Genomic DNA, 25,024 nt, shown 5'->3' with positions numbered 1-25,024 from the left:
CCAAACACGCCCAACAAAACAGGAACCTGATATTTTGGTCGCACACCGTAAACACAGGAGAAGAGAAGAATAGGAAAAAAAAAAAAAAAAGACGTAACTTTCAAATCGAGATCGAGACATTGATTTCGATTCAATTCCAAGCTCCACCAACATACCCAGTGTTCATCAGAGCCCAGAGTTTCAGTAGGAATCGACAAAATTTGCCTCTGGAAGATGGGTTCTTCGAAACGTGCTTCTTCTACAACAAATCCTGCAATCTCAGGTGCCCTTCTTCGTTCCCCTTCATAAAGTTTCAAACTTTAGGTTTAAACTTCCTACATTGAATCTGATTGGTATAATTAGACAGAGATCATGGATTTTTAGAGCTTGAGTGGTTGTCTAAACGATGTAGCAGCTCTTTTATTGAGTAAAGTTTGAAACTTTTTAGGGTTGAACATTGGATCAGATCGATATGATTCATTGATGTTCGCGCATTCTTAGATGATTATCCCAATTGATATGAATAGACAGAGAGATCCATTGGTGTTTGATTTGATTCATGAGTTTTGAGTTTTTGTTTGTCTAAAAAGTAATAGTCTCTATGTTTTTTTTTATGCCAGGTTTGCGAGAGAAGCATCAACAGGATCTAGAGAAACTCACATTGACCTCGCAGCCTTTCAAGACCTTTAGACTATTTGTCGCTGCTGTTTTTCTTTATCTAAGAAGATCTGCCTCCTACCTTCTTGCTAACGGCGGCTTGTTTATGCTCTTCACTATCGTTTTTGCGGTAGTTTCAGCTCTGCTTGTGACCCTCGATGGCCCACACGTTAAGGTAAAATAGCTTAAAACCGTTTCTGTCTGTGTGTAGCTTTAGGCAAAGGGAGTGGTTACAAAGGAAATAAAACTCTGCTTGTGATCTTAGCTGTTAGCTCATTCGCTTCTTTATTTGAATTTTACATATTTGGATGAAGCAAATTGTAATATCTATTTATTTTCTACCAAGTGCAGCACCTTGAGGAACTCTCTGAGTACGTTAGATTTGGGCTATGGTGGATCTTCTTAGGTGTTGCATCCTCAATTGGTCTTGGTAAGAATATGTTTTAAACACCCTCAAGGCTGATATTGTTTTGATGAATACTAACAATACTTTTTGACGATTTCAGGATCTGGTTTGCATACATTTGTTCTTTACTTGGGTCCTCACATTGCATTATTCACCATAAAAGCAATGACGTGCGGTCGCGTCGATTTAAAAACCGCAATCTACGACACAATCCAGCTGAAGAGAAGCCCCTCGTGGCTTGATAAACCTTGCAACGAGTTTGGCCCACCAGTTTTCTCGTCAGGAGTTCCTCTTAGCAGCATACTGCCTCAGGTTCAGATAGAGGCCGTTCTTTGGGGTTTAGGAACAGCGTTGGGAGAGCTCCCTCCTTACTTTATCTCAAGGGCAGGTAAAAGACTCAAAACTTACTTGATGTTTGTTTATGAAGAAGCTAAGGGAGTGAGCTGCTAATACTCTTGGCTTCTTTGCAGCGAGTCTTTCCGGAGGAAAAATGGAAGAGCTGGAAACATGTGGTGGTGACGGTAGTGGATTCATTGGTAGACGATTAAATAATCTCAAAGGCTGGTTATTGTCACACTCACAATACCTCAACTTCTTCACTATTCTGGTTCTTGCTTCGGTATGTTTCTGATGCGCCTTCTGAACAATTCAGTGCTTCTTATGATTCCAGAAAACTTATGATTTTGGTGCAACGTGTCCTTACAACTCAGGTTCCTAACCCATTATTCGACCTTGCTGGAATCATGTGTGGACAATTCGAGAAACCATTCTGGGAGTTTTTCCTTGCAACGTTGCTTGGAAAGGCAATCATCAAAACGCATATTCAGGTTTGTTAGCGTTTCCATAGTACTTTTGTTTTGTGGCACTTTCCTTCAGGGTTGATCTCAAACTCTTGCTGTTTTTGCAGACGGTCTTCATCATATGTGTATGTAACAATCAGCTTCTTGACTGGATAGAGAACGAGCTGATATATATATTAAGCTTTGTGCCTGGTTTTGCTACTGCGTTGCCTGCGCTCGCAGCCAAACTCCGCTTAATGAAGGAGAAGTACTTGATTGCTTCACCTCCAGTGACCTCTGACATCAATGTAAGAGATTCTTGTTTCTCTTTACTTCAGCAAATAACGTTTTGCATTGTTAAATGATTGTTTTGTTGGTTCTCAGGTAAAGAAATGGGATCTTTCTTTTGCATCCGTGTGGAATGGAGTCGTGTGGCTGATGCTTTTGAATTTCTTCGGCCAGATTGTGACTGCAACTGCGCAGAGATACCTCAAGAAGCAACAAGAAAAAGAATTAGATGCCTTGACCAAGAAGAAGTCGTCGCCAGTCTCAAAGAAATCGAATTAGTCCAAGAAGTTTATTGATAATTTCTAACTTTTGGTTTTTCTTTTTCATAGAAACCACATAAGCTTGTGCTGCTTTTCATCTGAGAACCAAAAAAAATAGAAAATGTGTCCTGAGAAGAAAACATAGAAGAGAAAAATTGGGAGTTTAAAGAAAGTACTAACTTTGGTTTGTTTCATGATGGTTTCACATTTTTAATCATTAGTTTTCACAAGTATAACATTGCGATTATTTCAACTATTTTTTATCAAAAGTTTTGGTTAGTGTGGAATATAAATTAATATTGTGATTATTTCAACTATTTTTTTATCAAGAATTTCGGTTACTGTGGAATATTAATTAATCTTGTTCATAGTCTCTTCAGTTTAAGATATATTTTGTTGTTCAGAAATAAATTGATCAACTAAAAAACTCCAAGATTAAAATGCATATATGTTAAATCAAGAAGAAACTTAGGGGTTGGTTAAAGTCCCCATATGATGCTTCCAATATTACTTGGATTTCAAGTTTCTAGTTAATTCCGGATAAGGAGTATTAATTCTCACTCTTTTTTTTTATCGCAGACAAAGTTACTGGAAAGTAACCAACATTTAACCAATGGTATTAACAAAAAAACTAACAAAATTAATGAGTTTGTCCGCAAGCTAAATCAATTTACTTCAAAGATATAGTTTCGTTTAAAAGAAGAAATGAATTTTATGAAATTACTACATAAAGTAACAAACGAAAGGGACAAATGAGAACTCATTACTGCAGAAATCGACAAAGAATAAAAGTCGAGAAGAGTAACAAAAAGAAACTGTTCATCTGTCTTTAGATTATTTTCCCCATGCGAAGAAGACACACATATCAACAGTTGAACAAAAAGAAAATGACCCCGAAAATTATGCAAGTAAAGGCCATTTTAATTTAACTTTATGAAAAATAAGTATACTTGGATAAAAATACATATGCGTAATTCCAAAAAGAAAATGCTTAACCCAGGTTACGTCATATCGCTTCACAAATGTGATTTTCAATAAACCTTGATGCAATGAAGACAATTGCTCCAAGACATAATACGCATTTCTCTATGATGATATAAAAGTATCTTAATAGTATAATTTTGCTTGCAATAGTACACTTAATATTATAATGCAACACCATGCAAATACACACAACCACTACAAAACAGAAGAAAGTCCACCTTGACCTTTTCATTCAATTATAACATTATACACTTACTCAGTTTACACATATTCCTAACAAATATTAAAACTAGTTGGATAAAGTACTGTCAAACCCATAACCTCTATGGCTTATTTACATATCTGAATCCTTTTGCGTTAAATTTGAAATTATTTTGAAAAAAAATGCAAGGGTTAAGTTTATGTATGTATCTCAGCTTTTTACGAGGTCCTCCTCCATTGGGACTAATTCTGAATAAATAACTAAGTAGGTTTGACAAAGAAATAGGTTTGACAAAGAAACGAAGTAAAAAATTATAAGGGTAATGTGTATACATATTTCAATTAAAGTGCATATACGTAGCTTTCTCATACAAGGTTAGTGAATGGATTCAAGAACATCAAATGTCTCTTTATTTGTCTTTTAGCTAAAATAAACGAAAAACTTTAACTGCTTACACTTTCTTTTCAGTTTTTTACTACTATAAGATTATTTGTCAACGGTTTGCTTATTTATTTATTTATTTTATGATTAGTAAATAATGGGGTCACATGTAGGTACTTGTATGAATAAAGAAACAACGGCAACATCGCATTTTTCTCATTTGAATTTCCCCAAAAGAACCATTCTCCGTCACGACCACGTTGTCTTTTCTTCAAAACGAAGACTTTTTGCATGCTTATCCCGAACTGTGGCCATGGTAATTATTAACTATAATCATGTATGAAAAAAAAGCTAAAGTATTAAAATTCAAATCATAACTTATACAACGCATTGAAAGTTCAAAAATGTTTGGAATAATTTAGATAGTTGAAGAAATCAAACCAATAGAAAAAAGTTGCTGAATAAATAAACAATTGATCAAAATTATTAGAAATACATCTTGACGAACTAAACATACATATGATAGAAACAAACAATAATGGATAACTCTCATAATAAAATGGCCACAAAATGGTAACAAAAGTTATATACTATACTACGTACTTCTTTAACTGGTTGATAGCTTCATGAGTTAGAACCTTTGAGATAAAGACACGTGGCGGCGTCTGATCTGGCTAGAAACAATAGAGACAAGACCACCGAGTGGGGGCCGCATCTTTGACCTATAAGTCATCTCATCGTACGGCCTACGATAAAACTTGAGAAAAGGAACGAACGAATCTCGCGGCTTCTCAGTTTTACTAACTTGTGACTCTCGCCGGAAAAACACCGCCGGAGACTGGAAGAAAGACGGGCGAGGTATCCGCGGGTCACGGAGGGTTCCGATAGAGTGACGGTCGCTAGTCCTAGCTGGCATCGGCGTGGAAGCGAAAAAGCTTCTCCTTGGTCCATCGATGGGCTCGCGCCTAGCCGCGGGTGACGCGAAGGAGAAAGAACGCGCGTTTAGCGGTGAGATGTACGCGCTCGTGTGTCCGAGTTTGGACGACGATGACGTGTCGGTGAGAGTGAGGCACCACGGTTTGACCGTGTCGAGACCGTCGCGGGACACGGTGAAGGCGAACCTAGAGGATGCGGAGGAGCTAATCTTGTCCGTTGGTTTTGTTGGTGACTTGTCGAAACGGAGGGAGGAGACTCGTGATGGGTATGATGAAGTGAAGTCGTCGTAGTCATACAAGTTTTGGAAGTCTAACATCGATACAATCGTCGTGGTCGGTGACAGATCCACGAATGCACGAACACCCTACACGTGAACGTAGAGGATCAGTCTCACTGACTTCAACTTAAAAAGTCTTGATGTTACGTACTTACGTTACTTTAGATAGGTGAACTAACACTTTGACTTATGCTAACTATATTCAAATTTTCAAAAATGCAGTCACGTTAGATGTACAGCTAAGTTTACTATAATATTTCGTATATGATAGTAATGCAATTGTCAAATTAATTACCTTCCAAAGGTAGGAGAAAAGAGAAGGAGGATCGATGACGAAAGTTTTGTAAAGACGACAAGGATAATACTCTGCAACTATTCTGAGTGTAGTCACAAGTATGTTCATGAAGGCTGATGCTGATTTGAATAAGCCTGAAATTTCAAAATAGTTGAAAAAATATTAGCTAACCATTCACAATCAACGTGTGTATGGAATGAATAATAACCTTTGTTACAAAGACTGAAAAAAAATATGAACGCAAGTATTTGTTTGTTCAATATTTGATAATCTTAAAAAAAAAATTTTGGTCAATGATAATCTTAAATTTAAAAAATAAATAATGCATGAAAATGGAAGGTGTACTGTAGGAGTTACAGAGGATCAGAAGAGGAACATTTAATGAAAAGCTGAACAGTACTATCAGTGTTTGAGAAGTGCTGCAACAACTGTAGAAGCTTGACATAAGTTAATGCCAATACTACCCTCAATAGTTTGAGACTGTGATTCGTGTGACCGAGACTAAACAGGGATACTACGGACAATTTCAGAGCGTTATCTCTCCTACTTTCCTGCCGGGGTTCCGACATGTTCCGGTCCCCAAATTTTACCAATCTTCTTTTGGTTAAAAATAGACATTTGTGTTTCATATTCACTCACCGTGACAATATTACCATTGAGGATAAAAGACAAAACAGAAATAGTTACTTATACTTTTTTGAATTTTTTCACTTTTTCTCCTTTATTTAGAAACCTTGTTTTCCTAAATAGTTTTCCTACAACAAAAGATAGATATCGAACTTACTAGCATCGAAAAGGATGACAAATTCTTCGACGTTCCTGGACATGGTTGAGATTGCCACCTCCAATGTAAAGACCACCAAGCGAATCAACCTTTTTAAGAAAAAAATTAAACCAATATAGATTAATTTTGAGAATTTCTTTTATTTGATATTTGATGTTTTATTTTGTGTATATGGTGATTTATGCTTACTGTTTCTGCGTATGTAACTTCTGATAATCTTGTTTAATGCGGAAAACCTAAGAGAAAAATGTATTAATTTAGGTTTTTGGGAATAAATGATAAACAAAATCATAAAAAGGTGAGAAACATTAAGTTACCAAAACGGGTCTACACTCGTCGTCAAGACCGGCGACATAGGCAAGACCTTCAGCTAGCTCCGCCGTGAACTCGTCGGCGATCAAGCTCTCTGTAGCATGTTAATATATTTATAATAAATTTCAAAAGAAAAAGGTAAAACAGAATCTTGAAAATTAAACAGAAGAGGTTAAAATAAGTGGGTGTCATAATGAGTGGATATTCACTTTAACGCTCGATGTTCAAACATGGGACACATCAAAACCCGAGAAAAAGCAACGAAACGTCTGTTCTAATTACACAAAAGAAATACAAATATCAAAACTATAGCCACTAACAAATCTACCACCTATCTATACACTACAACACCATGCTAACTTTAAGCTTTATGTTATTTTTATCCTCACTTTTGATTGTTTTTAAAAAATTGACCGTTTATTTAAATAAAGCTTTGGACCTCTGAAAATGTAACGTACGCGTGTTAGTACACGAATAAATATATATACACATGTATTTATGTATATTAACATATACGTAGAAGAACATCATATATACTGATAAAGACTGCAAATATACGTGCATAGACTATATGAATAAGGTTTTTAAGAGAGAGAGAGAGAGACAATATACCGATGCCAAGAGAAGATCTCCATGAAAGGCAAGACCTTAACTGTTTAGCTGCTCTCTTCACATTGTCTCCTTTTGTTCTCAAGAATCTACTGACACAAGCTCTGTTACAGAACTTCTCCTGCAATAATATTACCCGACAATAACAAAAATTAAATAGAGTACCAAATAAATCAATACATAAAAAATAAACCAGTAGCTAAATTAATGAAAAGATTAGTGGGCTAATGCATTAGTAAACAAACCTGTTTGAGAGTGAGAGGAGAATGTTTACGAAGGAGATGAAGAACCGCTTCAACTTTGTCGACGCTCTCTACTGTTGAATGATCCTTCTGCTCTTTCTTCCCCATTTTCTTGAGATATCAACTCAAAGATATCTTCTTCCTTCTTCTTTATTTGTGAAAGAGATTGATAAAATAGCCCGTTGAAACAACTATACCAAGCTTGTTCTTCAAGCTAGAGAGAGAATGTGTGTGGGAAAAAGAGATTTTGAAAAAAAAAATGGAAGTGAGAATGGTGTGAGAGAGAAAGAGATTCCCTTGTTGTATATATTTTGGTGATTGAGGTTAACGGCAGCTGACGCCGTTGAAACTACTCTAGCCCAATGTCATGGACTCATGGTCATGTCTTGAATATTTTATTGATATATTAATTTAATAAGCAAAAAAATAATTTTCATCAACTTTTGTTTTGTAAACAAGCAAAAAGGAAAGTGGATATACTTAACATAATATTACCGAGAGCCTAATGAAATGATTTTTTTTTTTTTGAAAACATAGAATCAAATAAAAGTTACATGATAGGAAGGGAGTAATTAAGAACATATAATTTTTTTCAAAGATAGAAGGTCAAAAAGAGGTCAAACGGCGTGAAGAGTTTATAACAGCTGCTTGCCCGTTGGAACAGACATTTTTACAAGGATTCGACTTTTACTTAAAAACTCGTTGAACTTTCAATAGTAGTTTCTAAAAGCAATAATATTTGATCACATCAATCTCTCTTTTTTCCCTTTGAAATGGATGAATATTGTTGTTAGCGCAACAAACATATTCTTCTTTTTGTTGACGTCTACTACAACAAACATATTCTTCTTTTTCCACGTATATGCTATAGTATACTACAAGTCTAGAACTAACGTATTATTATTGAGGTTTCAAACAATATATATTTATATCAAATTAAACTAGTCCAACTTGTTTCGCATGAACATATAAACAAAACATGACAATTGTTTACTTCAATGGGTGTGAAATCATGATAACATCGGATCTTAAATCAACATGTTACTTTGCTTCAGACACAAGCTATTGCTTATTGAAAGTATCATTTTACATCAAAACAACATTGTATTGTCGAAGATGGTAAAAGCTAAAGAACGCGAAGAAATTTACAAATATTATTCACACAGTCTTGATAAATACACGGATGATATACGTAAAACATGTGAAGATACGTATATGACATACTTTAAAAGAGGAAACAAGAAATGGTCAATAGATAGGTTGACTGGGCAGGTGTCTCTCGTGCTATGAATCGGATTTAATTCACATCACTTTTGTCCCCGGCGTAGTAATTACGCATAATTTTAGTTTATTAAGTAGTCTTCAAAGAAATTAAATGCCAAAAAAGTAGCTTCAAAGAAATTAAATGCCATCACTTTGTCACTCCTACAGAAACAACAAACAACGACAAAAAAAAACAAAGAAAGCAAACATCGGACCTATTAAAGTTAATTAATAACCGGTTGTAATATTTTAAACGTATTAATGAAATTAGTAAAATATTAATCTATTGAATTTTTAGTCTGAAATTAATTAATGAGATATAATTCTCTATTGTTTTTTATCAAGCGAACCTAAAAATTCTATTTTCACTCTATACTTGACAAAGAATCATAACATGTTTTGGTAAATTTTGTTTTAATCCCTATATTCCTAAAAGATCCATGTTATAGTTTTTTCACACTTATTAAGAAAACATTTAAAATTATATTCTCCAATACATTGTTTTTCCTAATTAACTATTTCCAATAACTTTTAACCAATGAAATTTTATTAATTTTGAAAAGTATAATTTTTCATTAATTAATGTATTGAAAATGTAAAAAATGTATCTTTTTCAAACAATTTTTTTTTCTTCTAAAAAATTGATCTTTAAGGTACAGAGGGAGTAATATACAAGCTTAATATATTTTCCAACTTGTATAGCTATAATAAAACGTTCGAGTTTATCTGATCTCGTTATAATAAAACGTTCGAGTTTTTTTTGGTTTTTTCGGAACTTGATAATCAATACTATTAAAAGGGAAGGAGTCTAAAAAAATCTACCTATAAAAGTTGTTTGGACCCTTTCATTTAATTCATTATTTTTGGTCTTACCTTAAATTTATACTAGCAATATGTTACCATATATTTTTCTAACAATAATTTAGTCAATTCTTTTATTTGTTTAAATCTCACTCTTAAATCCTAATCATTACTATTACTATATTTATCATTTTGATTTTTAATCGTAAAAGCATTGAAACTAATGTTTTATATTATCACTTTTATCATATAATATATAATTTAAAGCAAGATAAATTACAAGACATATATGTGTACATTCTAACTTCCTCTTTCGTTTATAATAAAGTAATTATATCATATATAAACTTTCCCACTAAAATCTCATATCATATACTAAACTTTCAACCATCTATAGTTTGATAATATTTTCATATTTAAAAATGATTTTTCTGAATATTCATGTTACCTTCAAAAAATGAAGAAATTCATTGGTTCTATTAAAGCTAAACCGACTTCACGATATCAATATTGATTATTCAAGATTTTGAAAATTATTTGTTTAGATATTATACTTTTATATACTTTTCACTTACAACAATCAATACTATTAAAAAGGAAAGAGTTTTAAAAAATCTAATATAAAAAAGTTGTTGGAGTTATGTATAACTATTTATTATTTTTCTGATAATACATTAATCATTCTAAACGTACAATATTTTAAATATTTTTAACAGATCTTAATATTATTTCTGATGATATCTTTACTCAGAAAAATATTTCATCAACCATGTTTTTGTACAATAACTTTAAAAATTATATCAAAAGGTTGTTGGACCTGATATGAACGTAATGTGTCCACATCTGTTCGGGTATTTAAGATCCTAAAAGAATTTGAAATATATAAAAAATCTGAAAATACCCGAAACACGAAAAGTATTTGAAACTCCAAACAAATACCAAAAAAGTTCAAATACCTAAAAATTTAAAATCTTATTCAAAATCTGATACGATGAACTGAAAAATATCCAAAATTTTATCCAAATACCCAATTTTTTTTTTAATTTGAAAAATTTACCTGAAATCAAAACTCTAATCGTAAACCAAAAACTTAAAAACAATATCCATAATACCGGAAACATATTCAAAATATTCAAATATACCTAATAAACATATATTTATGATCGGGTCTAGGGTAGGACACAGACTCAAACAAAGACCTGCGGGTAAAAAAAAAACCAATAGGTTATCTTCTGTGGACATGAACTAAACCTATAATTTTGGATCGGTTGGTTTGTTTTTTGATCCGGATATAATTCTCATGTCGAAAAGAAACTTACGTAAAAGTGTACATATAAAATCTTAAATAAACTAATTTATAGATTATATAGCTGTTAAAAATTATATTTTTCGATATAATAAAACTTTGTATTATAATATAATCTAATAACTCCGCGCTTTCCAAGCACGGGTCAAAATCTAGTGTGTAGATTATAATTTGATTTTATCGATCTATTGTTTTCTCTACCAAATATTGTTTGGAGTCTGTAGTTTTCTTATACAATTTGAATAATAGACTCTTGAAAAATGAGAGTAAGAGAGATCATTGAACACTGAGACCAATGAACTATCTTGTGAAATTGTGATAGCACGGCATGGACAATCTGTACACGTAGTTAATAATTAAAATATCGTACAACTCACAACGGTCCAAGTTATAAAATTAAAGTTTGGTGATATTTGATAAGAATACAAAGGTTCATCAGTAGGAAGTGGAAACGACAGTTTAAAAGTCTATGTCTTTGACAGCCAACAGCACAAAATCAAATATTCGTATCAGCAAAGGTGTACCTTCAAGTAGAATATAGTGACCTTGTGTTTTTCTTTTGTATTATTTTTCATATTGGCTATAAGATTTCATATGCATAATCTTTGGTTCATTTAATTGTTCTTATCCATACCATTTCAAACTTCTTTGACCAAATATGAAAGAATTAACCAAGATAGAGATAGCTAATGGTAAGTACTAACTTGGAGCATCGGGTAAACCTATCTGTTTTGGGTTTGATTTTTGTTGGTAATATTTTTTTACTGCTTAGCCAAACAGTTTACATGTTAATTTAATAATAGATATTTGATTGTTTCTAATATTAGTCAAAAGTCTTTTTAAACCCGGACTAGTTAGTATGATACTCAATCCACTATGTAGCGAGCGAATCTGATAAGAAATATATATATATTTTTAAAAGAATTATGATATAAATGATGTAAAACTATAAAATAAGTATAAAAGATTATCATAATGATAGAGATCATTCAATTCAACAAAATAGTGTCACACCCGAATAGCAAAATGCCAAATTGTTCACATCCGCAACGTTTATCATAAACGTGTTTCTTTTTCTCTTCTAGACAATAGGTAAATCTTTGTTTTTATGAACTAAATATTTTCTTAATCAAATACTCCCTCTGTTTTCTTTTAAATGACGTTTAACAATTTTTCACACAAATTTAGGAGATTAAGACAGTGCCTAATCTATCATTTTGTATATACAACTCATTATTACGACAGATCATAACACAAGGATAAATGAAATCAACTTTAGTTATTATTTGCCTATATTTTAGGAAACGTCTAATATTTTGAAACAAAATCAAAATGCTAAAACGTCAATTATAAAGAGACGGAGGGAGTATTATTCTTTCAAAAACAGATGTCCGGTTTTTTCTTAACAGAAAATAAGATAAATAGAAGTCTTACTTTTGATCAAAACTAATAACTTCATCCTGGAAATTAATAAGAAAACAGAGGCATGTACATAAATGAAAAGCTGGAGGAAAAGAGGATGAAGCCCGTGAACAAATAATTGAATGTGATATCAAAATGTATCTTTGATGAAAATAAAAGCATACTTACTTAAATAAAATAAAGTACATATTTAACTATATCATGACTCATGAGTGACCTTTTACTTTTATGGCTCTTCTGTTTGTATTTACCCATATTTTGGAAGAGATGATTATAAAATACTATCTGCATGGAAGGAGGAAGTATTTATTAGTAATATACAATGCGACGACTTCGAGTTAATTTCAAACTTTTCATTATTAATCGCATGAAAAGTCACATGATTATGTTTGTTTGTTCATTTATAACACACTTATTGCATTTAAGTAGTACTTATTTAGTTTGGTTATCTTTTAATGACGATTGTAAATAACCTTTAATTCAAATAAATTTGCATGCATAGTTGACCAACCCTTTTATTCATGAACTGTTTTCTTTAAAATCTCGATTTCATCAGTAATCAAACAATGTATGTTGAGATCTATTCGGTTAACTCAATGATTACTTAACCAAAAAATCACATGATAATTTATCTAATGTTATTTTGATAGTAATTTTGAAATTTACGTTGACTATTTTAAAATTATGACTAATCAATAAATAGGAAAAAACTAGACTGTTCTCTGAAATTGAAAATTTCAATTTCACCTCTGTTAAACGTACATACAATCAACTATGTACGATCAGCTCTGATTACAATCTATTAACCTATTCAAATGTGAATTAGTTATAGATTTTGAACAGTGGTGACATTATTATTACAGTAATAATTGACTTAGCCACTTTTGGAAATATTATACTAGTTAAGTTGGTCTGACGCATTATGTCAACAACAACTCACGTGACCCCTCAAGACTCTTACTTACTTCTTCTCATTCTCACTAAACATTTCTTTCATATGTTACGAAACTTCCTACAAACTCGATTTCATCTTCTCCTTTCTGTTGGGTTCTAATATCTAATTTCAAATTTTGAAATCGATGTAAGTGACAAGAAACAATGATACTTTCACTGAGTTAGTGGCGTTTGTTAAACATTCGATATTTATCGCATCATTTCACATTTTTACATATCTTTGACTGATCAAACAATGTATTAGAGATGAATTAAGTGTTCTGCCTTTTCTTATAGCCAATACATAGGTGATTACATATAATTGGTTCCTCCTTCCATACCCGTTCGGAAAGGTAGTCAACACAAATACATTGATATATTGGAGAAGGTAATTGTTGGGATTGATTTATAAATGTGAGACGAACATAGCATGTATATAATGTTTAAAACATAGCAGGTATGAAAAACAATAAAATGAGAAATATAACAATTGCGTCGGCCCATGGACATTTGAATTTTTGTTAAAACACATAAGCACAAACCATAGCCTATTTTCCCAGTATAAACAAAAATGTTGGGCTTCATATGTACATTCCGTTGCCTCTTTCCACAAGAAGGGTTTGTAACATAGAAATTCGCTGTAGTTAGTAGATCAATTTCCTCACTAAAGGGGGCTTAATTGATCAAATCACAAACTATATGGTGCATTTTGATAAAGATGAATTACTATAAATATCATTCAGCTTCATTCATCAACTGTCAAAACATGAAAACAAAAGAGGAAGAATGTTACTTCTCCAGCTACACTCTTCTGCCCTCTCCACTTGCTCAAATAATCACGAATCGATTCGATGGCACCAACAACTCTTTCCTTCTCTGCATCATACTTCTCCTCTGCATGTAATCCCGAAAACTCAAATGTGGCCAAGAACGAAGCACCGACACAGTTCAAGAATCCACGACGAGCAAACAAAGATGATTGGTCTTGTACATAACATAACCGTGAGAAGATTTCTCTTGATGATCTTCGTCTGTTTAATTGAAATTTTCAAACAGTTAGAGGACAGGCTTTTGTGAAAAGTGAAATGCATACAAATTCGTTCACGAGACTTGATTGATTCAAGAAGTCAAGAAGATAAAAACATAAAACTGCGCTAGAAGGAGGGGTCGAACCTCCGACCTTGTGGTTAACAGCCACACGCTCTAACCAACTGAGCTATTCCAGCTTGCGTTAACTCTAATGCGACTAATATTATTCTTCACAATGTAAAACGCCACCATATGAAATTATGAATTTTTACTTTTATCTTATATATTAATTATATATTAAAACAGAAGTCACAATATCTTTTATCTATGAAGCGAAAAGTTTAATTTTTTAAAAACTTTCTAAATTTGTAAAATATTACAATATGTTTGAATATGACAATAAAACAATATTTTACTAACTTATGTATATATAGTTATGATTTTAATAATGAAATAATAATCTAAAAATATATATATAGAAAAAGATAAAAATACATGTGAAACTTTGAAACAATATATTCAAAGAAAAAAATATACAATAAATTTATTATGTTTTAAAAATTGATAGACACATATGTATTATAATATATACCAATTTAGAATTGAAAACAAAATATTTATATAAAAATAAATGAAAAGAAAAACCTGCGTGGTTGCGCGGATCGAAATCTAGTTTATTAATTATAAGTAAGTTAGATATTTTTCAAACAGGACATACAATTATATCAATCCAAATAAGTCGCAGTTTAAATGCTATACGAAAGAAAAAACTTATATTATAATATCTTGAATATAATAAGATTATCAATTTCTTAGATCATCATTTTTTTCAAGATGGATTTACTTCATGAATTGGATTCAAAGTTTTTTATTTAGTTATTTTCACTAAATTAAAATAAGGGTAACCATATGAGCGAGAGTTGAACTTGACTGGAGACACAGTTACAACTGTAAAATCGAATGCTAAAAATCATTGGTTAAGAAGGTTGAAGTATTTCGATCAAAAAAAAAGAAGGTTGAAGGAAAAAAACTCTTTATTTTCGCCTTTGCAGCATATGCTATATCACATGTTTCAGTCAACCATATGTATTAGTTTAATTAGTCTGATGAATAATTTTTTATACTGGAATCACCAAACAGCATAATTAAAGGCAATATGTATAGTATATCATATGCATATCATATATATATGTAAATCACGACTCTTCTATATCTCTAGACTTATCTCTCTCAAGCACATGTGAGCAACACACATATGTCACACAAACATATATACATATACTTGGCCAGGTAGAGTTGGAGACAAGCGGCCTAAAATCAGGCACTAATTATACCAACTTATATTGTATATAAGACAAGCAATTTGCTTAGTTCCTGCGCCAAAAACCGTATGCTTGCTTAAAAAATAATGTTAGTGTGCTTTTAAAGTCTTGCACAAATCGAATATACATAATCTTATGCTTTTTATACTTCTAATTTACTTTTAATAATCTGGCTTGGCTAATTGAGTTATCTCTCATAATGAACAATTATCAGTAATTCGGCTAAATATGCATGGACCTAGCTATAAGGCTTCACCCAACATCCATCTTAGGATTCTCTTATTTTGTTTTTTTTTGTCTCACCTTGTGTTATGTGAAATCTCTTGCATGGGGAAGAATCACAAATTTAACAGATCTCAATATTTGTGAATACGAGTGATTAATATATTACTTGTATGTATCATCATTCCTAAATAAGCCATGTTTTGATGTGCTTCCTTTTCTTAAGAAAAATTGAACAATAAAATGAACGTGGCTAAGATTTTCTAAATATTTTAAGATTGATGTTCTCATTCACGGAATATATTTTTATATAAAAACATTTTTGTAAATAGATTTCCTCTATTATTTACACAATTCAACTTTATATCTAAATATCCAAATCTTAGTATTTTATGAACAAAAATTAAGCTACTCTATTTCACTAAATAAGTCTTAATAATATAATACGCGCCTTTATGCGACAAGAGTCTCTCGATGCCTTAAGACGTGGTTTGGAGTCATTCTATATACTATATCCACTCAACCTTGTCCAACATTCATGTTCAAGTTTATTATTCATATAATTTTTTGGACGCATTTCATTTGCCTCGTTCAATTGCAGAACAAGAAACTTATACAAAATTTTATTTAAATTACGAGAAGTTCCAATTTCACAATCACGGTCATCTTATTGGTCGAACTCGTGTTTATTATGCTACTGTATGGTTCGTCTAGCTATGGGATATGTCTATCGCCATGATAGCACTAAACCAGCGTATTGAAAAAACTGGTGATATTTTTATCCAACCTACAATTTACAAATTACAAATCATGAATAAATAAAAAAAACTCTATGTAAAACTTATCATATATATGTCCATTTTAGTTCTTGTTTCGATGTGAATGTAAGTGAAAACAGCACGAAAAACATAAGAAAGTCAATCTATTTTTTTTAGATTCTATATATAATTGATACGTTAGGACAGATGAAATAGTACCAATTGTCAGTCGACATAGTTTTCTTTGTTTGTCATGGCACTTACACCTGGCGAAAATTTTATCACTTCAAAATGATAAAACGAGTATCAAAATTTCAGATGAAAACGATAAATCCACAATGAAGTTTCACAATACATGTTTTATTTTAAAAGGTTTAAAACAAATCTAACTGCATGCGATCGAGACAAAACCCCACGCCTCTCTCGATTTTCTCGTATCATTACACAATAATTACATTAAAATATTTTTTTTGTCCTAAAGCGTTAATCCCAAAAAAACATAACATGAGTAGTTTTTTTACTACATAACATGAAAACATCCCACGTCAGCTTGTCCGGTGACCGTCCGATAAGAGAGAGACGAGAATGTCGGCGAAAGCTCTGATAATGAACTTATGTGTATCTGCTGCATTCAATGAGAGGTAACTGAGTAACAGCTCGTGCAAGAACTCGTAACGGCGAACATCTCCTGCGTCTGTAACGGCGTCAAGCATCTCCTGCATCGATCGCCTGAAGTCGTTGTAAGGATCAGGAGATTGCACATATTGTTTCACGGCGGTTCCTCCAGTGAGAAGCCTAGTAGTAGTCGTGGCAGTGGCAGTTTCGTAGTTAAACCGGGGACGGAGATCCGGCGAGTCGGTGATTAAGTTAGAACGGCCAGGGGAAGAGACGAAGAAGCGACGGGAGGCGAGAACGGAGGTTAAGTCAGGAGGGGGAGAGTGTTCAGGGGTAAAATCGTAATCATCAGATTCATCGAAGGACGCGGAAGAAGAATAAGCGGCGGTGGAGGTCGAGGCAGTGAATGTCGTGGTGGAGGAAGGTTCGGCGTCGATGAGGCGCTTGGATATGGGGCGGTCAGTGGGGGAGGAGTCGCTGTAGAGGAGGTTGAAGTTGTTGATGAGAAGAATGGATGGACGGTTGGGATCGTCGTCGGAGACGGCGGCGTCCGACGGAGATGAGGAGGGATTATTGAGATTTGATGGGAAGCAATGATGGAAGCCTTTCCACATGATTCTTGGCATTGTGTTTTTTTTAGAGAGAGACCACGAGATAATGTATTGAGCAAGTGGATTAGCTAGGTGGCCATGAATGTCTTTATATATGATGCACGAGTACGACCATGTACTCATTTGCATACTTGCTTACTCGGTTACTCCATGCATCGTGCGTTGCTGTAAAGGTTAAAACCAAATTATATTAATCTTTATTATGCCTACTTATTTTAGATGAAATACAAACTTACACAAAATTATGAAAATTATATGAATCATTACCGGATGCATGAAGGAAATCAGTTCATTTTAATTCTAATCTTAAATTGCTAATTTTGGTTTGTTAAAGTTGGTTTTATATAGTTAACAAAACCCATATTCTGTTCTTTTTGGTAAAAAAATTCATATTATATTGTCGTTAGTGAATCTAATTATGATTTTTGTTAAATTTTAATAAAATAAATTATCATCTGTAATACTACAAACAATCTATAAATAAAAAGGAATTCTCAGTTCGAAATTTAATATTGTAAATTTAATAAGAAATTATATTTCCTTTTTTGTCTATAGTTTATGTTGAGATAGTGAATCTGAGCTTGAGGAAGCCTACCTGTAAAACTAAAGGACCACAAAGCTATTTGTTTGTTTATAATTGAAAGATGGAAAAATAATTTAAATAGAGATGAAGATATGTATATGTTTTCATTATCTAATGTGCCATATAATGATAATGATTCCAGATGATGAGGAAATATATCATAATAATAAGGGTAATGACTCCAGAGTTTATACTAGTACATTACTTTGGATATTACTATAAATTATAAAAAATCAGTATCTACTTCATTTCTGTATATAATTTTCTCTTCTTCTACATAAATACTTGAATGTACATAGTGAAGGTCAATAATGTGGATATATACACTTCAATAATTAGAATCCAAAAAAGTGTAACATTTTATTGTCTTTTTGTATATCCACTTATTCTGAATATAATGGCAAAAACAAAATTCGTGGATGTAATTACTTCATTTCATATTGAGAATTCAAGAAAATAATACACCGAGTAAAAATTGCAAAAGAAGAAGAATCATTGTCCTTGCAAAACAGCAATAACTCACGAGGGGGTATTTTCTTGGCTTACCTAAAGTGTGGTCATCTCATGACTCAAAGACGAGAGATCGATGTTTGTGCAAATTATACTGACTCACTGCACTGCAGATTTTTCCGCCTCTTAACTAAGCTTTGTTTTTCCCTTCACTTGAAAGTACTCTTTTTTTTTTCTTTCTAAAACTTCAAAGTACTCTTTTGATTAGCAAGACATTCACCAGATGATATGATGTCCGATGATCAGATGAATGTGCTCTTTGACAAGAAGCGTTCCACAAGCATATCTTAAAACAAATTACAAACTTAGTTTTTTTTATATGTTACATAGAAAACCTACTGACTGTTTCGAATATAGTTAAGAATTAAATTATAGTTCAATATTTTTTTTTCTCCAGTTAAATCGTGATGCTTGTCACTATGCTGAGAATTTTTTTGAACTTGCCAAAATTTTCGGCTTCCATTCAATTTGGTTCTAGAATTTGATTTGATTCGGTAATTTTTTGTTCAATTTGGTTTCCGGTTTAAGTTGACAATCAATTAATTACTTTGGTTTTCTACTTTTACCTCCAAAAGTTATAATCAAACCTTACCAAAAATCCGAATCAAACTAACCAAACTAACTAAATTTTGAACCGAACTAACTAAAATTAACCTAATTTAACTGAATTTATCCAATTTTTTTTTAAAAAAGTTAAACTAAAATCTAACTGATATAAAACTTTGGTTAAGTTCAATAGAATTTCCAAAAGCCCAAATAACCGAATAATATCATTGAATTTTACTTGAGAAATCTATACATGGCAACTTTCTTTAACCAACAGCGATACTTAGATTTTATCAATCTATATCGATGTTACCCCCTGTCAAAACTGGGATCTGGGTGAGTGACAAGTCACACAACATCACTCATGAATATTTATACAAACAAATATTGATACCACATACTAGTTGGACAATAGTATGGAACTTATAAATACTATTTTAATACTAGGGGCCTTTATGACCTTATCATTGTTTGGTCTATAAATAAGAAGTGGTGTCAAGGTGTCAGATAGAGTGTACAACATTATTTAGCCCACAAGTTGTCATTTTCTTATGTATTTTGGGATCAATATCTATTTTTGTATTATTTTGAATTCATCATATAGTTTTATTGGATTTATCACAAGAGGAATCTCATCAAATGCAAAGTGTGTGGTTGTTTTCCTTGGGCTGGGGGTGTCAATCTCTATCACTTAGGGAGTTAGGGTTGTTGTCATTGTAGGGACATGTAAAAACTTGTCGACAAAAACGCTCCATTAGTGGGAGACATATCAAGATTTCACATGATTCTTGAAGTTGTGAAAGTTGTAGATAATTCCATAATACACAGTCCGATTCAAGATCGTTTTCAAAACCCTCTTAATAAGTAATTAGTGCCGGATTGCAATCTTACAATTTTGTGGACTTACCAATCCCTATGAAGCAGCTGGTTAGAGTCCATTTGTTTATTTTACTAAAAATGATAAAACAAAATTTCAGCTAGAGATTATCAAGTTTATAAATGTCATTGTGTTTTCTATACAGAAGTGACTCTTTTAAGCTTTTTTTTTACATCAGTGATTTTTTTAAGCTTTATCTCACTTGATATACCCATGAATATACTAAAATACCTTTTGTCAATTTATTTACATTTTAAATGGTAAAAGTGATGGATTAACCAAAAAAATGAATTATCTTTCAAATATGAAACAGCTACACAGTAAGTCAGTAACAGTCACAAGAACTTATGTTCATGACTATACGACCTAAAAGATGACAATATGTCAATGCTTGGAATGAAGAAACCAAAAAAAACCAATCCATTTTTTCCTTATAAGCTTCTAAGTTGGTGTCATTGTGGTACCCTCTAATACCACTACACTATAAGATTCCGTGAGGCTGAAAACATCCAGAAAAGCTCCCGGTTAACATTCTTTGCTGCTTGGAACATCATGTGTGCCAAAAGATCAGTTGCTAGTGACACCAAAGTCGAACCCTCCACCACCGAGCTTAGGTTATACTCAAGAACCCACGTGTTGGGATCAAGTTGCAGAACCGATGTGCTACATTTAGTTTTCCCCCACGAAGTATTGGCCTCATGTATAGAGTAACCGAATCTCCCTTCTGACCACTTCAAGAAGAACATCACAAACAAGAGAACAAGAACAAAGACTTACACAAACAGATACTAAACAAATAAAGCATTGAGATTTGAATCTAAATGATTTACCTCAGTGACTCGGCCTGATAACACCGTGATTGAACTTGTGGAGAACCTGACCGAAAAATCCTGATGTCTGCAAAGGCCATCCCCATATACTCAACTCTTCAGTGACAGATTTATACAGAACACATTTTGACATCAACATCAGACCATCCACAAAAAAAAGACAGTAACTTTCGATCAACCAAACGGTCTTTATTTGCCCCGGATTTTGTCTTTATTTGTTTATTTTACCGTCAGTTTGATATTTAAATATCAAGTCCCCCAACGGTCCTCGGGTTTTTGCGGTTTTGTTTCACGTACAAAGACTAACATACCCTTCATACGCAAATGAATTAGAATTTAGAACTACATGTGTTTAAGTATTAAAAGTGAACGATGATTATAAATGCATAGACAAAACGTCAAACGTTGATTAATGTTTCCATACGACTAATTCAAAACACTTCACAAGCTCTTTCTACATTTGGAACAACTAGTAATACTGGAGTTAATTTATTCAGAATTTACTTCTACCATAACCAGAAATAATCAATCAATGTACGTGTTAACTAACTCACTCAAGTCCAAAATGGTAGGACGCTTGGCTTCAAGAAACCTTAGTGTTATTAGCTAAATAATTAAAATATATAACCAAATCATCGTAATCTCTTTTTTCTTTTAACAAGCATAGCAAACATTTTTCTTAGTATGCGTGTATATATGATCAAACATTTATGGTTGATGGACTTTGGTTTACAGAACCAAACCTAAAGGCTAAAAACTAGCTTTCAGTGGTAAAAGTTAGTTAAGGTGAATAGGTGATTGCGCTTCAAATGTCAAAACAAAACCAACTTCCATGAATTACTTTACTAGCCTCCTCTATCCTCTATATATATCATTCACAAGGAATCATAAAAACCTCATGACCATTTGGTCTTGAATAGAGAAAAAAGATTCAGCTTGCCAAAACCACTAAACAGAACAAAATGGATCCCAAATCATTCCTAATCTCAGCTCTAATCTTCTCTCTACTTTCAAATTCTCCAATACTGATGAGTCTTGCTCAAATCAACACTCCATGTTCACCAACCATGCTCTCTAGCGCTACTGCAGGGTGCATGAGTTTTCTAATGGGAGGTGCTAGTTCTCCGACTTCGGATTGTTGTAGGGCTCTTAAAACGTTAACCGGAACCAGTATGGACTGTTTGTGTCTGATTGTGACCGCAAACGTGCCACTCGATCTTCCTATTAACCGAACTCTAGCCATCTCTCTTCCTCGTGCATGTGGTGTCCCCGTTCAATGCAAAGGTACGTATCTAATTCTTTTTTAGATATTTTTTGAAATTTTGAGTCTATTTTATATTATGTTTTGCTGTTTATATATATATATATATATATATTTTTTTTTTTTTTTAATTTCTTTCTTTTTTTTGTTAACGTAAACATTTGTGAAATCTCGCAGCTTCTTCAGCACTCCTTTATGCTCCAGGTAAATTGTTAATTAAGGATAATTTCATTGAGTTTGTTTTAATCTCTTTACGAATTACTTTCTGTATATTAGCATATAAGATCAATATGACTTATAGGCCCTGCGTCTCTCGGTCCAACCACTTCTCCTCCTACAGAAACCCAAATTCCTGAAGGTAAAGTAACAAAATTCTATAACTCCAAACCATTTTCCTCATCAATTGTTTACTTACATTATCGAGTTTATTGACATCACGTCGACCGGATTATCCCGAAGGACCCGTAAATGTTAGTAAATACTTTTGCTGACCCGAGTATTAACAAAGTTCATTATTAATATTCATTAACATATACGTTACTCTCAGGCCCTGCTTCTTTCGGTCCCGCCACTTCTCCGACAAGTTCGATGGATCCTGATGGCATGCCTGATGGTAAAGCACACTTTTTTTTAAGACTTAAAAAGTGTTTTTTTTTCTAAGCATTTTCTCATCATTTGGTACTGATATATTCGAGTTTATTGACATTGAGCAGACACGGATGTTTCCGGACCGCGCAACGGAGGAGACCCGAGGGAGCCACCAAAGACTTCAGCGTCGTCGCCTTCCTCTTCACTCTCTCTCAAGCTTTCGCTTCTTCTATTTGCTCTGTTTGCCTTTGAGTTTATCAGTTTCTTCTAATTCGTAATATATGATGTTCTTTACTTTCCTCTTTATATGATTCTGGTTTTAGCTAGGGATGTTAACGTAGGGTAAAATAACCCAGCCCAGCCCAACCCACAAATAACCCAACCCAGTTTATACCCAACCTGCAAAAACCCAGAAACATCAGGGTTGAAATCCAAACCCAGAAAATAAACCCAATATGGTATAGGTTTACCCGTGGGTACCCAAAGTATTATCTTATTTATTCTGAAGTTTAGCAGTTTTGGCAGGAAACCTCGCTTTTGCGGTTTTGGCGGAAAAACTCGTTTTTGATTTTGATGGAAAAACTCGTTTTTACGGTTTTGGGAAAAAACTCGGTTTTCGGCTTTGACGGGAAAACTCGATTTTTCGATTTTGGCGGGAAAACTCGATTTTTCGATTTTGGCGGAAAAACTCGGTTTTGCGGTTTTGGGGGAAAAACTCGGTTTCTCGTCTTTGGCGGGAAAACTCAATTTTCGGTTTTGGCGGAAAAACTCAGTTTTACGGTTTTGGCGGGAAAACTCATTTTTTGCGGTTTTGGCGGAAAAACTCATTTGCGGTTTTGGCGGGAAAACTCATTTTTTTTGCGGTTTTGGCGGGAAAACTCGGTTTTTGCGGTTTTGGCGGGAAAATTGAGTTTTACGGCACTGGCGGGAAAACACCTTTTGCGGTTTTGGCGGAAAAACTCGATTTTGGGGCTTTCAGTCGGAAAACTCGATTTTACGGTTTTAGCGGGAAAACTCAGTTTTGCAGTTTTGGTGAGAAAACTCAGTTTTGCGGTTTTGGCGGGAAACTTAGTTTTATGGTTTTGGCGGAAAAACAAGTTTTGTGGTTTCGGTAGAAAAACTCGATTTTTCGGTTTCAGCGGGAAAACTCGTTTTTGGTTTCTGTTAGAAATATTAGTTTTAGGGTTTTTGCGAAAAAAAATCATTTTTTGGTTCTGACGGAAAAAAACGTTTTTGCAATTTTTATATAATTTAATTAAAATGGTAAAAATCTATATATATAATTGAAAACCCATGGGTACACCATTACCCTTTTGTATTTACCCAACATAAATATGGGTTTTAAAATTAATACCCATGGTTGACCCAATTAATCTTAGATGGGTAAAAACCCAGCCCATTATTAGTGGGTTTGGGTAAACCCATGGGTAACTACCCATGTTAACATCCCTAGTTTTAGCCAGTCCCTTCTAAATCTCTATTTTAAAGTTCTGTAATGTTTTTTTTTCTATATGGGACAAGGCGTTATATTGTTGGCTATGAACTTCTATTTTAATGCAAGATTGGTCATTAGTTTATCTAGAAACCCAAGTCCAACGATCATTACAAGACAGCATCCGTCGCAATTGTCATTAAATATTTTTTTCTTCTTTGTGTAATTCTCATGACACTTGACATAAACCTTTTACTATAATAAACATTACTAGATTTTGATCCGCGCTTTCAAAACAGTTTGATGGCAGTCTTTCCCTAGCAATACACGGGCTAAGAGACAATTCAGTCTAAGTATTTCTCAAGTTTAGCTACAAGTGCATTACTGAATCTCACGAATCTCTTTTTGATTAAGTGAGTCTAGTCCATGAAAACAGCAAAAGGTAGTATTCATATGTGGACTTACTTCAACTGCATCGTTTCCCTTGTCCATAACCATAAAGCAAAAAATTTTTTTTATCAAGATACCAAACGTACAAGGACAGGTGAGACTAGGCTGGGGGTATCAGGCTAAGGTTTATTTAGAGAGAACAAGGCGAAGAAGTAACCCTAAAAAAAACTAAGATTAGCCTAAATCAATGGACACACTACATACAGATCTCCAACTCACCGATCAGTTGTTGGCAACCGCAACAAAACGGCGGCATGTAGGACAACAAGGACGC

General features: G+C 33.2%; 4 protein-coding genes and 1 non-coding gene across 5 annotated transcripts; 2 read left to right on the top strand and 3 right to left on the bottom strand.

Moving 5' to 3' along the window:
• The first annotated feature begins 22 nt into the window (after positions 1-22).
• On the top strand, positions 23-2,563 carry LOC106419824 (vacuole membrane protein KMS2). Its single transcript, XM_013860662.3, has 8 exons — positions 23-262; positions 600-811; positions 988-1,066; positions 1,143-1,430; positions 1,513-1,661; positions 1,753-1,869; positions 1,950-2,129; positions 2,206-2,563. The coding sequence occupies exons 1-8, from the start codon at positions 214-216 to the stop codon at positions 2,386-2,388; spliced, it is 1,257 nt and encodes a 418-aa protein (XP_013716116.1). The 5' UTR covers positions 23-213; the 3' UTR covers positions 2,389-2,563.
• A 1,827-nt stretch (positions 2,564-4,390) lies between these two features.
• On the bottom strand, positions 4,391-7,767 carry BNAANNG16210D (phosphatidylinositol/phosphatidylcholine transfer protein SFH10). The gene is made up of 7 exons (XM_013860850.3): positions 7,395-7,767; positions 7,153-7,270; positions 6,546-6,634; positions 6,418-6,464; positions 6,229-6,317; positions 5,445-5,578; positions 4,391-5,236 (listed from the first exon to the last, which is right to left on the bottom strand). Exons 1-7 carry the CDS (start codon positions 7,497-7,499, stop codon positions 4,568-4,570), a joined length of 1,251 nt encoding a protein of 416 aa, XP_013716304.1. The 5' UTR covers positions 7,500-7,767; the 3' UTR covers positions 4,391-4,567.
• A 6,501-nt stretch (positions 7,768-14,268) lies between these two features.
• Positions 14,269-14,342, bottom strand: TRNAN-GUU. Its single transcript has one exon. It is a non-coding gene; the product is annotated as a tRNA-Asn (tRNA).
• Positions 14,343-16,788: 2,446 nt separating this feature from the next.
• Positions 16,789-17,880, bottom strand: LOC106420043 (transcription repressor OFP12). Its single transcript, XM_013860878.3, has one exon. The coding sequence runs from the start codon at positions 17,800-17,802 to the stop codon at positions 16,993-16,995; it is 810 nt and encodes a 269-aa protein (XP_013716332.2). The 5' UTR covers positions 17,803-17,880; the 3' UTR covers positions 16,789-16,992.
• A 173-nt stretch (positions 17,881-18,053) lies between these two features.
• On the top strand, positions 18,054-24,320 carry LOC106419960 (non-specific lipid transfer protein GPI-anchored 21-like). Its single transcript, XM_013860798.3, has 5 exons — positions 18,054-22,303; positions 22,458-22,484; positions 22,582-22,638; positions 22,828-22,893; positions 22,994-24,320. The coding sequence occupies exons 1-5, from the start codon at positions 21,982-21,984 to the stop codon at positions 23,137-23,139; spliced, it is 618 nt and encodes a 205-aa protein (XP_013716252.2). The 5' UTR covers positions 18,054-21,981; the 3' UTR covers positions 23,140-24,320.
• Positions 24,321-25,024: the final 704 nt, after the last annotated feature.

Source organism: Brassica napus, chromosome A9 (assembly GCF_020379485.1).
Source record: "Brassica napus cultivar Da-Ae chromosome A9, Da-Ae, whole genome shotgun sequence".
Lineage (NCBI taxonomy): Eukaryota > Viridiplantae > Streptophyta > Magnoliopsida > Brassicales > Brassicaceae > Brassica > Brassica napus.
This window is presented reverse-complemented; position numbering and strand designations above follow the sequence as displayed.